This window comes from Biomphalaria glabrata, chromosome 11 (genome assembly GCF_947242115.1).
Source record: "Biomphalaria glabrata chromosome 11, xgBioGlab47.1, whole genome shotgun sequence".
NCBI classification, from domain to species: domain Eukaryota; kingdom Metazoa; phylum Mollusca; class Gastropoda; family Planorbidae; genus Biomphalaria; species Biomphalaria glabrata.
In genome coordinates, this window is record NC_074721.1 from 11,825,413 (window position 1) to 11,840,788 (window position 15,376).

Sequence of the window (15,376 nt, forward strand, 5' to 3'; positions counted from 1 at the left end):
TTTCTCTAAATTATCGCATCTGGGGCAGAACAGAGCCTGTGACGGACAGTTTGAATTTCACCTCACTTATCTTGCTTATATAATATAGACGTTTCTTCAAAAAAGAAGACGATTACGTTCTACGCGTCATGCATCTAGTCATGGACAAGACAGTAGTAGTGAAGCAGGAACTGTTCGTGTTTGTTAGAAAGACATTCGACTCGTTTCACCCAAACAACGTCTACAGCTCTACAGCTTTTGGAAGTATTACAGTACTCATAGAGATCGGCTTGAGATCTCATTGGTTAATTAATTACTCTGTCCATACTATACCTACGTTGGGGTATTTGAGTAATCGCCCGTTACTTGTGTATACTGTTTATCTTGATAGATCTGGTGTGTATTTCTAGTATCTGTTGGATTCAGGGCCGGCTTTAAGCATATCTAAACTAGGCAGCCGAATAGAGACACTGGTGGAAGCCTCGCACAGGATTCTAAAAATGTCAAACAGCAAAGTTGTATGGTTCTAAGTCTCTAATATGACTCAAGGTTTACTTACGAACACTTAGATCTTCTTGTTTGTGAGGTATATTTTAACAGACGATGGGCTCTAGGATGAATGTTTTCTAACTTGAACGTTTTCGAACTTTTTCAAAGACGGGTAGCAACACAGAGAAAAGTATGGCTAAGATTGTGCACAGCTACAACTACAAATGCATGCAAAGAAAAAAGATTTTTTTAAATGTTATGTCTATCAAATCCAAGGGTATGTAGGAAATTAAGAAGTATGTTAGAGATACTCCGTGTGCTGATCATACTGTGAATCTTCGATTGACAGCAATAGACTTTTTAAGATAATTGTTTAAGAAAAATAAAGAAAGAAATAAAGTATTTTTATTACACTATCCATATACTTCTTAAATGTATATAAGTTAAACCGTCTAAATATCCGAAAATATTTTGTACTGAAATGGTATCAGGACTTAAGCCTATACAGGGACCCTTGTCACAAATAGCTAAGGGCCTTTTCTATTCGCAATCCGGTCCTGAATAAAAGCAAAAAAAAGGTTACTATAATCACTTGGGCTAAAGAAATCACAATGAGGTAAATACCCTGCCTGCTGCCAACCCCCGTCTTGCGGGGGGTTTGGACAAAGGAAGTAGATTATCTTCAACTCTCAAGGAACATCCGAAACATGTCAAACATTTGACAAACAATTATGGTGGATGTCACAATGATTTCGGATGGTGTTCAAGTAGACGTTTACCTACACCTATAGTCTCTGCACTGCAGTGTGTGTGTGTTTTGTGTGTGTGTGTGTTTGTGTGTGTGTGTATCCCGCGGCGTTTGTAAGTGACCTCCAGCTACCTCGCCCTGAAGCCGCCTGCCGAGGACAGACTTAGACTGCGAAAAGAAAATCTAAATCGACAATCGGCGGACAATGGTTATACCTGCGCTGGATGTGGCAAAATTTGTAGGTCGCAACAAGGGCTGCGTAGCCTCGGGAAATACTGCGTTCTTCATTAAGACAAGCCTTATATATATATAATTTGAACTCATGGCCCAAGTCTTCTTAGGCTTCTCAAGCCAACGCGGTAACCACTCTACTAGCGAAGAGTCTATTTCAAGTTTGTGTTCACTAAGCCTAACAGGGCAGCCTAATATAAAGGGCACTAATTCAGCTTATGCTTCAGTGAAGTACTATTTCTTTCCCTTGTTTTGACACACCGAACAAAGAAGCCTAATTTATTACCAATAGTTAATTAACTAAATTGGTTAATAAAATGTTATTGATTCTTGTGTTGTCAGGTAAAAGAAATAAGTGTGCAAAGTTAGAGTTAAAAATTATTTTGGTTAAAAATTCAATCAGCCTTATATCATAGTTATATGCCCCCCCCCCCCCCCAGCAAAGTCAGGTTAAAAAATTTGATTAAACTGGCTAAAACCGATAGCAGACAAAGCTATATCAAATCAGAGCACAACAGAACATATCCTAAACCCCAGAATACTCTGTGAGAAATACCTTCAACACCAAGAGAATCTTTTCCATATCTTTATTGACTTCAAGAAAGCTTTCGACAGAGACTGGCATGGCATACTCTGGGCAACAATGGAAAAGTACAACATACATTTTACAAAAGTAATCCAGAATCTCTACAAGGGGGCTACTACTGCGGTGTACTTCAATAACATTGGGAAAGGTTTGAAATCACCGTTGGAGTAAAATAAGGCAGAAGTAATACAGACTAAAAACGCAAAATACCTAGGTGTTATAATAAATGATAAACTGTCATGGAATCCCCATATTGATGAAACTATAAAAAAAATCAAACAAAGCATTAGAGTTTATTAAAAGAAATTTCTATAAATCAAATAAGAACATAAAACTAAAATGTTATTTAACCTTGGTTATAGAATATGCATCCTCTGTTTGGGACCCCTCAAGGAACTGGAACAGACACAAAATAGAGCAGTGCGATTCATAACAAACGAGTGTTCACATTTGACTAGAGTAACACCTTTAGTAAAATCACAAAAATTTAGAAAGGAGAGAAGACTCAAAAGTGAAGTTAGCAAATAAAACACTGAACCATAATCTTCAAATATAAAATCTAATAAAAAAAATACTCAGAAAGAAACGGAGATAAAGTCACATTCCTCGTCCCATATGCTAGGACAAATATGTACAAATGCTCCTTCTTCCCTAGTGCTATTAGAGCATGGAATGGGTTTCCTGAGCTAGCCAGGAAAACCAGTGACTTGGCAGAATTTAATTCATTGGTTAACATGCATGACGCGTAGGACGTAATCATCTTCTTTTTGGAAGTAACGTCTGCATTATATAAGATTCAAAATTAAATACATCATGGTAAGAAAAAGGACCTTTTTTTTTTTTCAAACTATTTTATCAGAAACTTTGTGAATAGCAACTGCTAATGTTTTAATTGTTTAATTTAAAAAACAAAAATTTTAATGTACAGAACATTTCAGGATAAACTATATGAAAAAAAAAATTCTAATAGGTGTTGAGCACTTGCAATACCTTGCAATCCACGGGGTAGATAACGTATAAGCCATCTGTTTCTAGGGGTCAACAGTTAACAAAGGTGTCATGTGGTCAGCACAAAGACCCACTTTCCCACAAAAAGTTGACTAGACTTCAAGGACACCCAAATTATACACATTTCTAAATCCTACTCTTCACCTGAATTTGGCTCCAAGACAGTAACCAGAACCTACATATTTTACAACTCAGCCACCATGTCCCCTAAGACAAAAATCAATGCTGTGAAATTTAATCTTCATATATTTAAAGTACACTTAAACTACTATAAACTTCTTTTTCCCGCACAGTGGATGCCAGTACTGTGATCATTAAATAAAGTCAGAATATTATATGGAAAATATTTATTTTTTTTTAGGGCTTAAATGATTTTTTTTATTTTCAAAAAATGGGGTGAGTTCACCTTCAAATTTTATTTTCTTAAATGTATTCTAGAAGGTCAATAGATAAACATAATTTTATTTAAAGATTATGACAACAATTTAAAGATATAAAAGCACAGAAATTTTTATGTTTTAATACATACTTTATTTTTAACATGGAAAGTTAACTTTGAAAATATTTTTCCAACATTTCTTTGTCAAGAAAGTAACTACTCATCTCTGAATCAGAAATGATGTGAAGAATCAATGTCAGTACAGGCACTTTGAATTTCATCTACCTGTATGTCTTTTACAGGTACAAGTGATGTTGGTGTATAGTGTTGCCTATCTGAACTTACTCTTCCACACTGATTGATTAGCCTGGTGGAACAATATTTGTTATGTTGTGTTTCCTTTCCCAGTGCCAGCTCTATATGTCTGGGGAAAAGATTTACAGTTCAGTAGTTTAGCACAACCTCTGAAACACTGTGTTCAGTCTGATTTTCTGTGGCAGGGATTTTTTTTGTAACACTTGGATCAAGTGGATGAATGCCACAGGCTCTGAAACCAGAAATTAAGTTTTCTGCACATCTCGTCTCCATTCCATCTATTACAGAGCCAAGCATTGCAGAAAACATTTTCTTGTGAGGTGGATGAAGGAAGTTTCATTTTATCTTCCTAACAATCTTGGCCATTCTCTTTTCAGAGGAGCAAACAATGATACTGGGTACCTCAAGGTGCTGGCCTTCGTCAGTCGATTTATAGGGAAGCAAGATGAACCCAAAATTGTGTTCCTTACATTTGTTCAAGGCTATGAACATGGTATGTGAACTTAAATTATCCCCTATCCGTTTCTTTGGGCCCATGGTACAGCACCAAATAATTCACTCTGATCCAAGAACAGAATTTTAGGCCAAAGATATTGACAATTCTTACTGTTTCTAATCTTTCAGCATATTAATTAATTTGTTGTCTTTGTATATACAGCCTAAAAATTATTTTTAAAAATAAATGCATCAGGCACAGACTATCAGAAAATTTAGTAAAACATGTTTGTAAGGTGGGCATTGTATTTAAAGATAGAAAAAGTTAGGAATGGTAAAATGGTCTTTATATTGGCTACACAACTTCTATTGAGCTCTGCAACTATCTTTTGTCCAAAAGTTCATTAATATCATAAAATATATGTATAGAAATTTACTCTTGTGTGGATGGCTGCCTGGTTATTTGGTATGCACTCTGGACCGTCATCTCGATGGTCCTGGGTTCAAGCCTTGCTCTGTCCCCATCCCCGACCATCCTGCAGTAAGTTTGGGCTAGGAGGTAATATTCGAAGCATGTAAAACAAACAAATACAACAATAATCAACAAAACTCAATTTTAAATAGTCAATGCATTAACAAAATATTATTGAATTTTTTTCATATCAGGCTTTTGAATGATTCATGTTAATAACTCCACAAACTACTCTTACCATTTGTTCTATGGTTGGAGTATCACATTTTGGATTGTGTAAATGAACAAGGCTAACTGGAAGAATTTCTCGTAAAATTTTGAAATCCTTTAATTGTGCCATGACTTGCTGAATGTGTTTCTTCATTTTGGACATTTTCAGAGACTGTTCCTTGTCTTCAGCAGACAAAAGGTGACTTTCTTTGGGAAAAACTGGAATAATTAGCTCCACGCCACGCTCTTTGAGCTCCTCTGTGATCTCATATTCACGATCAGCTAATATTTTAGTACCAGTAAGTTTGTCCAATAAATCAGATTCAAGTATGATCTGCTTATCCTTGACCTTTCCACCACAACTGGATGATAAATAGATGACAGAGCCGGATGAATGAAAAGCTAACAAGAACTTAATGGAATGAAGGCCTTTATATGATGAACTGGTTTGATCTCTAGCCAGTGAGCCCCTGGGTTTTTCAATAAAAATTTCTACACAGTTAATGATACATTTCACATTTTCAAAAAGGGAATCACTAACAGTTTTTGGAAATTGGGCTTCATTGGTTTCAGGCCACAGGACCTGTCCACCAAGAGTGAAGTACAGAGCTTCAAGCCAAGTGTGGAATATTGATTTGATTGACTCAACACCTAAACCACACCTATAGCTAAAGTCTTCAAGCCCGAGGTTCAGACGCAGTTTAGCAAGGACGATAAAGGCTTCATCTTCCAGAGCGAGCTTCACATTGCCAGGGGGCACATACTTGCTTGCATGGTGTACCACTGTATGAAATGTGTCATAGGTTGGCAACCCAGTGTAGTATTTAGTTGCCTCGTCATTGTTAACCAATGCACTTGCTAACAGAAACAAGCGTATGCTTTTTTTTCTCTGTGGTTCACTAGGTTGGGATAAACTGACTTCCTGTAGTTGGAAATTAACATTTGTGCTGGCGGTGACCTTAGGTGCTGGGGTAGGGTTAAGACCAGACTCACAATGAACAGCATGAATAAATGACTTCATCTGGCTATTTTGTTCCACCAATGCATCTAAACCTTTAGAATCTAGAATAGTTGATGTGTGAATTGATTTATACTTAGCATCTAGTTTAGATAATATATGAATTGATTTCATATCAAAGCAACTTATATCTGTCTGGCAATGAACTTCTGTTTCTTTATAGCTCCCACATTTTCTGTTCCTGATAAGTTTCTGCGCCTGTGTTTTTATTTTCCTTCTGTATTTCATTTGATCTATTTGCAATTCATTCTGATTAGGAACAGGTTCCTCTGGTTCTAGTTTTATCTCATCTGGAGCCAAAATCCCAATGTTAGGTGGATTATTATCTGTCCCTGAAAAATATGAATAATAATTCATATCAGTTTAGCATTATGATATAATTAAATAGTGGATGGTGTAATATTCTCTTTTTCCTAGCCCCATTATTTATGATTAACTTAAAGATGCCTAGAAGACAGAATATGACTTGATCTTAAATGACTCTGACCAAAGACAAAATATGATTTTATCTTAAATGACTCTGACCAAAGACAGAATATGACTTGATTTTAAATGACTCTGACCAAAGACAGAATATGACTTGATCTTAAATGACTATGACCAAAGACAGAATTTTATTTGAACTTAAATGACTGACCAAAGACAGAATATGACTTGATCTTAAATGACTATGACCAAAGACAGAATATGACTTGATCTTAAATGACTATGACCAAAGACAGAATTTGATTTGAACTTGAAATGACTCTGACTTGTAAGTTCTATCAATAAACTAATTATTTGTCAAGAAGGACTTGAGACTCTTGACATACACTTTGCATACTTTTTGTTGCTTTCAGCATCATTTGTGATCTGGACTTTGAATGATTAGGACTGTGAACTCTAAGCAGTAGGTCTACAGGATTCAGGACAATACTGAATCTACACTCACTAGTCTGTCTTACTGATCCTAGTGTATTAGCTTGTGAAACCATTAAGACCAAACAATACAATAATTTGGATGAAGAAAAGTGAAAAAGAAAAAAAAAAGAAAATAACAAGTGTTATAAATATGAATTACATTTTAAAGTAAATCCTTAGAGAATTTTGTTTACTGGCCATCCTTGAAATAGTTAAAATTTAAATAACTTTGTTTTACAGCTAAATCAGTTACATCTAATCTCGTATTGATAATATTTAAAAAAGAACATACAACTAAGTAGCAGAAATTAAGCATTTACAGGTGAAAGATTTACATCCCCTTCCTTGAACCAGTTTAGTTTCTAATAACAATGGAGTTGAAAATATTTATTGCAATGGCTTCTTAAATTGGGAAATATTTATAAATCATGTACAATCATTACCTTCCTGTTCTAGCAGACAAATATTCTGTTTTTGATCAGTGTCAGAAAATGATGAACTAGTTGAGTCCTCCAAACTGTTGGGTTCTTGATCATACTTTGAGGTAGAAGAATTTGTAAAAACTGCTGGTGATATTTCATGTCTCTTTCTTTTCTGCCTGCAACAATATATAATATGTTGGTTCAAAAAATGTGTTTGCTAATCTATACTATAAAGCAGAAAGTAAGGGGTATGTATGGATGGGTGTATGTCCTGCATAGAAATCAAAACCGTTTGATAAAACTTGGCATAAATGTTCCTTGCATACTAACTGGAACAGTAACGTATGTCAAGTAGACTTAAAACAAGCTTAAGACCCTCAAAAAAAAAAAAAAGTTGACCAACTCTATGAAAGCATTAGTATTTCAAGTGTCTAGGTCATATAGCCATGTTTACATGAGACAAGGCAAAAAGGTTACGCATGCACAGAGCAAAGGCTCCACGCTTGCACAGAAAGAAAATCTCCGAAGCCTAGATCAAACTCTAACTCTTGATCTAATTCTAAGATGACAGATCTACTTTATACTTTAACACATGAACATACAAAATATGCAGTCCATTCATTTCATTTTTTAATTTAATCAAATTAACCTTCAAATGTGCGTTTGTAAAGCATTTTTACATACATTCGTTCGCTATAGCTGCAACTTAGCCCAATAGCTCTATTCTTGATATATCGCGTGCTTCTAAATATAGATCTATACACAAGCCTATGTTTTGATTAAAAACAAGATTTAGGTTGATACCTATTTTTATTTTAGCTCAATTCATAATATTTTTAAATTCATGCATTTGCTTTACTTATAACATTATCATTTTGTTTAATTGTTTCTAATACACTATATCATGACATGTAAATTAAGACCCGCAGGCAGCGAGTAATATCTGGATAGTATTTTAATAAAAATATAATTTTAAATCATACCTTTCTGAGCCACCTTGTTCAACAGCTGGATTGTGCAGAGCAACAACAGGTACACTATTTGGATTGTATAGAGCAAGTACAGGTACACTATTTGGATAGGGTAGATTTAATGGGGGTACACTACTTGGGCTAGTGAAGACCTCAAGTGGTTCTAAACAGACTGAAAAAAGAATATTAAAAAAAAAAGGAGTAAAATAAATGATCAACACTTATCAAATGTTTCAAAACATAATACAGAAGTTTATTGATAAATTGCATGACAGCAGTGGATGATGAGATTTGATCTCTCCTTACCAATTAAGATTTTAATGTTGACAGTTTGAAGCACATAAAATACAAAATACAACTTAAGGCCAGCATCAAATAAGTTGGTTACAACACTACCGCTCTACAGAACAGATTTATCATTTTGTCAAGTGTCTAGAACCTAGACTAAACACTAACACCCTACAGACAACTTTATTGTTTTGTCAAGTGTCAAGAACCTAGATTAAACACTATTTGGAATTACATTTCTATATAGATGTATTAATAGATGCAATGAAAAATGATAATAGGCTTTAACAGTATTGCTGTATTATTTTACAATTAAAGAAATGTTTTGGAAATGCCTTCAAAAATTAAGATTATTACATTCTTACCCAATCCTCCAGCAAAATATCAGGGAATTTGAGCTGTATATGTTTAGGAAGGTAATGCAACTCTGATACCAATCAAGTCATCAAATTGGAATTTATGGAATGGAACAAAAGAGTTTGTGTGACTGTTAAATTTTTTTATCCCTGTTTTGTATCTTCTAGGTGATGTTAAAGTGTTAACAATTGAGGCTCAGAGGGTGTTCTTTTCAGGATTTAAATCTTTATAGCTTTAAAAGAAATGTATTTCTCAATAAGGTGACAAGATAAAATTAGCAATGAGAAAGTGCTATGAAGAGCAGGGTGCCAGGACATCCATTCAGTTATCAGCAGCAGATGCCTTGGCTGGCTTGGTCACATTTATAGAAGACAAGACATTCTGTATGGTGATCTAACAGAATGCAGGAGAGCCGCTGTCATCTATTTTAAGGAATATTGATGAATGTAAACATGACATGAAGCTCTTCAAAATCAACACGAACAGTTAGGAAAAAAGTGGCACTGGATAGATCTACATGGAGAGCCAGCATAAAGGAAGGGTTCCAGATTGCAGATGCCCTACACAACAGGAGTAGAAAGAAAGGTGAAAGTACAAGCCGCCTGGTCATTACAGATGGCCAACCTGTGACACAGCTGTGTATCAAAGATTGGCTTCACACAAGAAGTTGATAAGGGAAAAGATCATCTCTTGAGATGTAAAATGCCACAGATTTCTCAAATAGATGCCCAAGTGTGGTTAGTTTGCCGCTGATGTTTTTACTAGCAGCATTTAGGCTTTTATTAAATTCATTTTTATTACAACACTTATATTAAATCCATCTGTATTTTTCTACCACTTTACTCTGTATTTTTCTTGGATCTTTGTATTCTTGCAATTGGTTTTTTTACCACTTCCACACTGGTCATCAAATTTTACATACAAGCTCATGAACAATATATGAATCAATTAAAAAAATCCACCAATTAATTAATAAAATTAGTCGTTATTTATTAATTTTGTTTTAACTCTTTCTCTCCTAATTAACGATATCATTGTTGATTTGACCTTATTAAATTAAATTAATTTCTGGTTTTATAAACTTCAATTTGTGCTTTATAAAACGAACATACATTACCCAATAATTCTTTACCAATAGTAACGTTTTCTGATTACAAACAAAGATGTCATTGAAGTTTGATGATAACAGGATAGAATGTATAAATGTGAAAAATGAACAATTCTGTCAGAACGTGGAAAAAAAAATTACAAAGGTAAAGAGTTAATTTAGAATATGCAGTTTTAGCAGTTAGCTAAGAGAGATAAGTCTTGTGTAAAGAATATGGTGTAAAAAGCTAAGGGGAGATAGCCTTTTGTAGAGAATTATGAAATTGTGTGTTTAGTCAACTCCAAGATGTAGACATTTGAACAGAATCTACAAGTTATTAAGAAAGCAGCAAATGACCTTATAAGGTGGCTGGACAAAAGAATTGAAGATAAGGAGTTTGATTTGTACATTTAATACCATATGCCCGAGAACATGGCTAGGAGTGAAACCGAATCTGATGAGAATATGCAGATGATACAATAGTTGCTTCTATATAGAAACAGATTTTGGAGAATGTCAAATTCAGGTGATAGCTGTTTATAAAAACATTCTACAAGTAATCGTTTTGGACTCAGTCGAATAGTTCATTGATGAGGGATCTTGACAAGCCTTTTATATGAATATCAAGGCCTATATGGTAGCATTATTTTTTTTTCATGTTATAAAAAAAATCCAATTTCAAGTGTCATTTAGTATACTAAATAGTTTTAAAAATCATAAAGTAAATTATTCATATAGCTAACCATGCAGGTTATCCAGTAGAAGAAATGCATTATGTTACGTAAACCCAATTTTCGACACATTATCAAACTTAGCACAATGATTTTAAGGAAATGTATATGATGCCACTTCACTGCATAGAGGAAAGTATCTGGCAGCAAATGGCCACTGAGAGAGACAATTGGAGAGCTCTCACAAAGTCTGCTGAAGACAGGTGCAGATGACAGAAGAAAACTTAAATAGACCACCAGCGGACAACGGCTTTGTCTGCATGAAATGCCAGAAAATATGGAGGTCGCCACTGGGTTTGCGTAGTCATGTGAAACACTGCACTATTAATGTGTTTAATGTGTTTTAATGAAAAGTGTTTGTTGTTGTTTTTTTATGTTCAAATTGCCAAATCACGAAGTGATGTTGAAGCATTTAATATAAAAAACTTTGACAAGCCATTTTTGCTAAGGCTAGAGGAGTAAATCATAATCACACTGTTCCTGGGAGTAAATTGTTAAAAGTGTGTTTGAATCACTTATAGAGCATACAAACCTTTCGTACGATTAAATTTTTCTTCTTTTCAGAACAAGACTCACCTTTTCTATGTTTTGGAGTAACAGTACCAGTAGATTTAGGTCGGATTGTAATAGGCTTATTGGCAGTAATACTATGACTGAGCATGGGGAATTTTGATGGCACTGAGCCTTCTTTCAGTTTTGGTTTTGACCGTGGAGCTGTAATTAACTTTCCAGCTTTAAAATCAAACATGGAGTCCACCCACAAAATCTCTTCTTCTTTAAAATGTTTATGGCAGATCTGAAAGTTAAACAAACGAAAAGTCATGAATGTGACGTTGCATAATTTGATATGAAATAAGCTAGTATAGCAGAATGTGGTCTGTACTATCTAGGTCTTTCATACCCAATAACTTTTTCTTTTATTCCTACTCTTCTATTCTACAATTTAATAATCAATCTAAATTTAAAAGTTCAAGTTTTAACATTTTACAATCAGACATCAAATAGATCTAATCAATTCAATGAAGAAATGAGTCAGTACATATATCTTTTTTTTTTTTTATAAATTACAGATGTTCCTGCCAAAAAGAAAATTGTGTCCTACATTTATATTTATGTTTATCTTGTCATACATGTAAATTTAGATTGAGATTTAACTCTGCTAAGTCATGAGTAGTTTTCCTAATTAAAAAACTAAAGCAAAACTACAGTTCCCAAATTCCATGAGAGGTATGGGGGAAAGGGGGGGGGGGGGGGGAAATTAAAAGCCAAAGTTTAGCAAAATACAGTTATCAAATTCCATGATAATACCTGGCAGGGGAGGGGGGGGGGGGAGGGTCAACCACAATCACCTAATTTCTTGAATGTAGCCAGGGAGGGGAGTGGGCTGAATTTCACACCCTCCTTTCCCCCCCCCCCCTATATATTATTTTCTTAAAAAATAAAGCAAAACTACAATTACCAAATATTGCAAGCGAAGAGGGGGGACGTGGTCAACCACCCCTCCCGCATAAAAGATGCTGAGTTCCATTATAGAAGAAAATTTTGCCTACAACAGAAAAACTAAATAAAAATTTGTGTCACCTGATTCCAGGGGTGATGAGGTAGAATTTTTAAAAATTTAATTAAGCATGAACGAGCAATGTAGGGTTTTGAGTTTTTCAACCCCCTACCCCTCAAATAAAATATTTGACACATTGATCTGTTTTTCTACCAGTCACTGGTAACAGATTGCAGTTAATAGCAGATTTGATACCTGACCTGCACTTTTTTGTTAGAAGAATAGCAGGAAACAGAGCTGTTGACACCTCAGAAAATGTGGTTTTAAAATTACGTGGATGGCTGCCTGGTCGTGCGGTTTGCGCGCTGGACTGTCGTTCTGATTTATCGACGGTCGAGGGTTCAAACCCTGCCCGCTCCCATCCCCCGTCATCCTGCGGGAGGTTTGGACTAGGAAGTAAACTATCTTCAACTCTGAAGGAACATCCGAATTATGTAAAACATTTTACATTTTTTACCAATACCGAGTGGAAAAAATACTTGGCGCATGTGTGTACGCAACAAAAAGAACAAACAAAATGTACAAAGACAAAAACCCTAGCTACTCCCAAGGATAGGATAATTATTAATAGACAAAGAAGTCCTAAAAATATAAACACTAGCTCTATCAAAAATAATGCTAATCATCAACAGAATTTTAGAAAAAATACAATACTACTTGTGTTATAATACTTTATATATTTATCTTATGTAGATATAGTAAGCTAAACGTCATTTGAAGAGGAGATGTGGCTAAGCTGTAAAGCACTTGGCTTCCGAACCGAGTGGCCTCGAATTCAAATCTAGGTGAAGACTGGGATTTTTAATTTCAGAATTTTTAAAGAAGGACCCCGAGTCCACCAAACTCTAATGCCGTAATGGGTACCTGACACTAGTTGGGGAAAGTAAAGGTGGCTGGTGGTTGTGCTGGCCACATGACACCCTGCTCATTAACCGCTTGCCATCGAAACAGATTACCTTTACTAAAGTCTAGGCTTTAATACATCATCTGCCCCATAGATCACAAGGTCTGAAAGGGGGAAACTTACTTTTTTTTATTTATGCACAGCACCCCTAAGAAAAGCTAAGACAGTACAGATGAGATGAAAGATCTCTATGACTATTATTAACTTACTTTAGAGTATCCTGTTGGTGTGAAATCCTTCCTAGGTATTGCCTCTAGCCATTTTTTCTTTAAGTCTTCATCTTTAGGGAATTGGAAAACATGTGCTTTTGTCTCTTTATTGTAATTTCCCTTACAAAATGGGACACAACATTTGTTCACCATTGTAGATCTAGATGTGGATTCTAGATATTTATAATTATATTCAATGAGTTAAAAAAAATAGACAAAATGTTTAACACTATTAAATAGATTATATCTCATCTTTTAAAAGAAAAAAAAATATCTAGATCTAGAATACGTCTCTACGGTATGATCTATTTACTATTTTAATATAATATAGATCTAAGTATAAGCTATTTGGATATAGATCTAGATCTATCTATTTTATATTTATAGATATACCACCCAGTCAGAGAAAGGTTTGGCTGCAGTATGCCTAGTCGATATTACAGCACACTAAAACCAAACGCTCAGCCTTGATCCAGCATAAGTGACATGGGATGACAAAGCTGGCAATGTTGTAGCGATCTGTCTGGGCCCAAACACTGTATATTTTAAAATTATTTTATACAATTTTATAGTCTAGACTTAGATAGTTAGATTTTAGATCTAGATCTAATTATCTAGGCATTCTAGGTTTAGTTAGTTTAGGTTGGTCAAGCTCTGTATCGCCGTATCCCCCCTAACGACGGCTCTATAAACTCTATTAAACTAAACCATTTTAAGATGTACACTTATCCCTATGATCTATCAATCTATTTTCTAGATATATCATATAGATCTAGTCTATACTGTATACATCTATGCCTAGTCGATGGGAAGTTTAACCGATTAGTTAACAATGTAATACACATTTTTAGACAAAGGAAAGGGAACCAAAATCATACTTGAAAATGTGCATATGTGTTTTTGTCTCAAAAATAAGTCAACAAAACGTGATAATACTATCTAGAATCTAGATCTAGATCTTTAGTATAAAATAAAAGCCTAATTTGGTATAGACTAGTAAGTTAGATAGATCTATCTAGAATCTAGATATATTTAGATTTTAAAATTATTAAAATAGATTTAATACTACAAGGCAAATGATTAGACTTTTACACTTCAGTCAAAACTATGGCATGCGTCAACACAGCACACGTACAGCACAAAAACAAACACACAGTACACACTAGGAGGCTAGGCCGGCGCCTTCGTCACGGAGGTCACGGCTAGGCCCACACAATTTTTTTTTACACACAAGAAACAGCTGGCTACAACGTGACCTCTGTGAGATCGGGTTGGCTATAACATGGCTAATAGTGCTCTACGTGGCCGCCGACCAGCGGCGTCAGACACGTAACCTCTTGAAAGGGACATCACACCAGGCGTAATAAATTTAGGCCTGTATCAGTGGCGTCACTAGGGTTGGTGTCACTCGGTGCGGTTATCGGTGTCACCCCACTCCCTTTTGCCCCCTAATAACAACTATCGTTGCTTTATTCTTTTTTATTGAACCAGTGAGCTGGTTACCTGCATTAATTGTTTGTTACACAACTCTTAGATGAGTTTATATTCTATTTTAAAACTTCGTTATTTATTACAAATATTACAGTGTAAAATTATTAAAATTAGCAACACAGATACTATCAACTAAAGCTGTTTTCTTCGTATAGACTTTTGGGGAGAGCGCTGAAAGCCCATGCATCGGGGTCATGGGCGGAGCCCGGCCGCAAAGTGTTGATGTTTTTTTTTTCTGCATTTCTGAACTTCAGAAAGTCATTCTCCGAGGGTCTGCAATTACACTTTATCTACTGGTAACACTGGCGGATCCAGGGGCGGGCGGTAGGGGAGATCGCCCCCCCCCCACTCGGCCGACCGGGGGGGGGCGGACGACTTATAGTAAAGAAATCACACAATTTCTATACGAATTTATTAGTTATGTTAATAATATATACTAACTATTTATATTTCAACCTATTTTTAGATGATTTCGCCCCCCCCCCTCTATTATGTTGGTGGTTTGGTGGGATGGGGAGGTGGCGATGGCATCAATCCCGCCCCCCCCCCAACCATAAACTTTCGAGTGGGGGGGGGGTCCAATTTATT

At 35.4% G+C, this 15,376-nt stretch overlaps 2 protein-coding genes across 9 annotated transcripts in view; one reads left to right on the forward strand and one right to left on the reverse strand.

The window, feature by feature from the left end:
• Window positions 1-3,546: 3,546 nt before the first annotated feature.
• On the reverse strand, window positions 3,547-14,627 carry LOC106074720 (uncharacterized). 8 transcript variants are annotated; one of them, XM_056004293.1, is made up of 7 exons: window positions 14,461-14,627; window positions 13,298-13,470; window positions 11,203-11,422; window positions 8,176-8,335; window positions 7,214-7,368; window positions 4,881-6,202; window positions 3,547-3,844 (listed from the first exon to the last, which is right to left on the reverse strand). In XM_056004293.1, the coding sequence occupies exons 2-7, from the start codon at window positions 13,448-13,450 to the stop codon at window positions 3,806-3,808; spliced, it is 2,049 nt and encodes a 682-aa protein (XP_055860268.1). In that variant the 5' UTR covers window positions 13,451-13,470; window positions 14,461-14,627; the 3' UTR covers window positions 3,547-3,805. The 8 variants fall into 8 exon arrangements, with proteins under 8 accessions (XP_055860268.1, XP_013091003.2, XP_013091007.2 ...); XM_013235549.2 differs by having other exon boundaries at window positions 3,547-6,202; XM_013235553.2 differs by lacking the exon at window positions 14,461-14,627 and adding an exon at window positions 14,390-14,455 and having other exon boundaries at window positions 3,547-6,202.
• The window catches only part of LOC106054817 (uncharacterized), a 29,781-nt gene continuing 28,677 nt past the window's right edge, over window positions 14,273-15,376 (forward strand). The window contains exon 1 of the mRNA XM_056004296.1: window positions 14,273-14,293. The gene's annotated coding sequence lies outside the window, so the exon portion shown is untranslated. The remainder of the gene's footprint in view (window positions 14,294-15,376) is intronic.

Excerpts from the sequence above, each read along its gene's own strand:
- LOC106074720 (XM_013235549.2), bottom strand. The coding sequence starts at position 13,450 with ATGGTGAACAAATGTTGTGTCCCATTTTGTAAGGGAAATTACAATAAA. Across the intron at positions 11,423-13,297 it reads CACCAACAGGATACTCTAAA|ATCTGCCATAAACATTTTAA; the intron begins GTAAGTTAATAA and ends TTTAACTTTCAG. Across the intron at positions 6,203-7,213 it reads TTGTCTGCTAGAACAGGAAG|GGACAGATAATAATCCACCT; the intron begins GTAATGATTGTA and ends CATATTTTTCAG.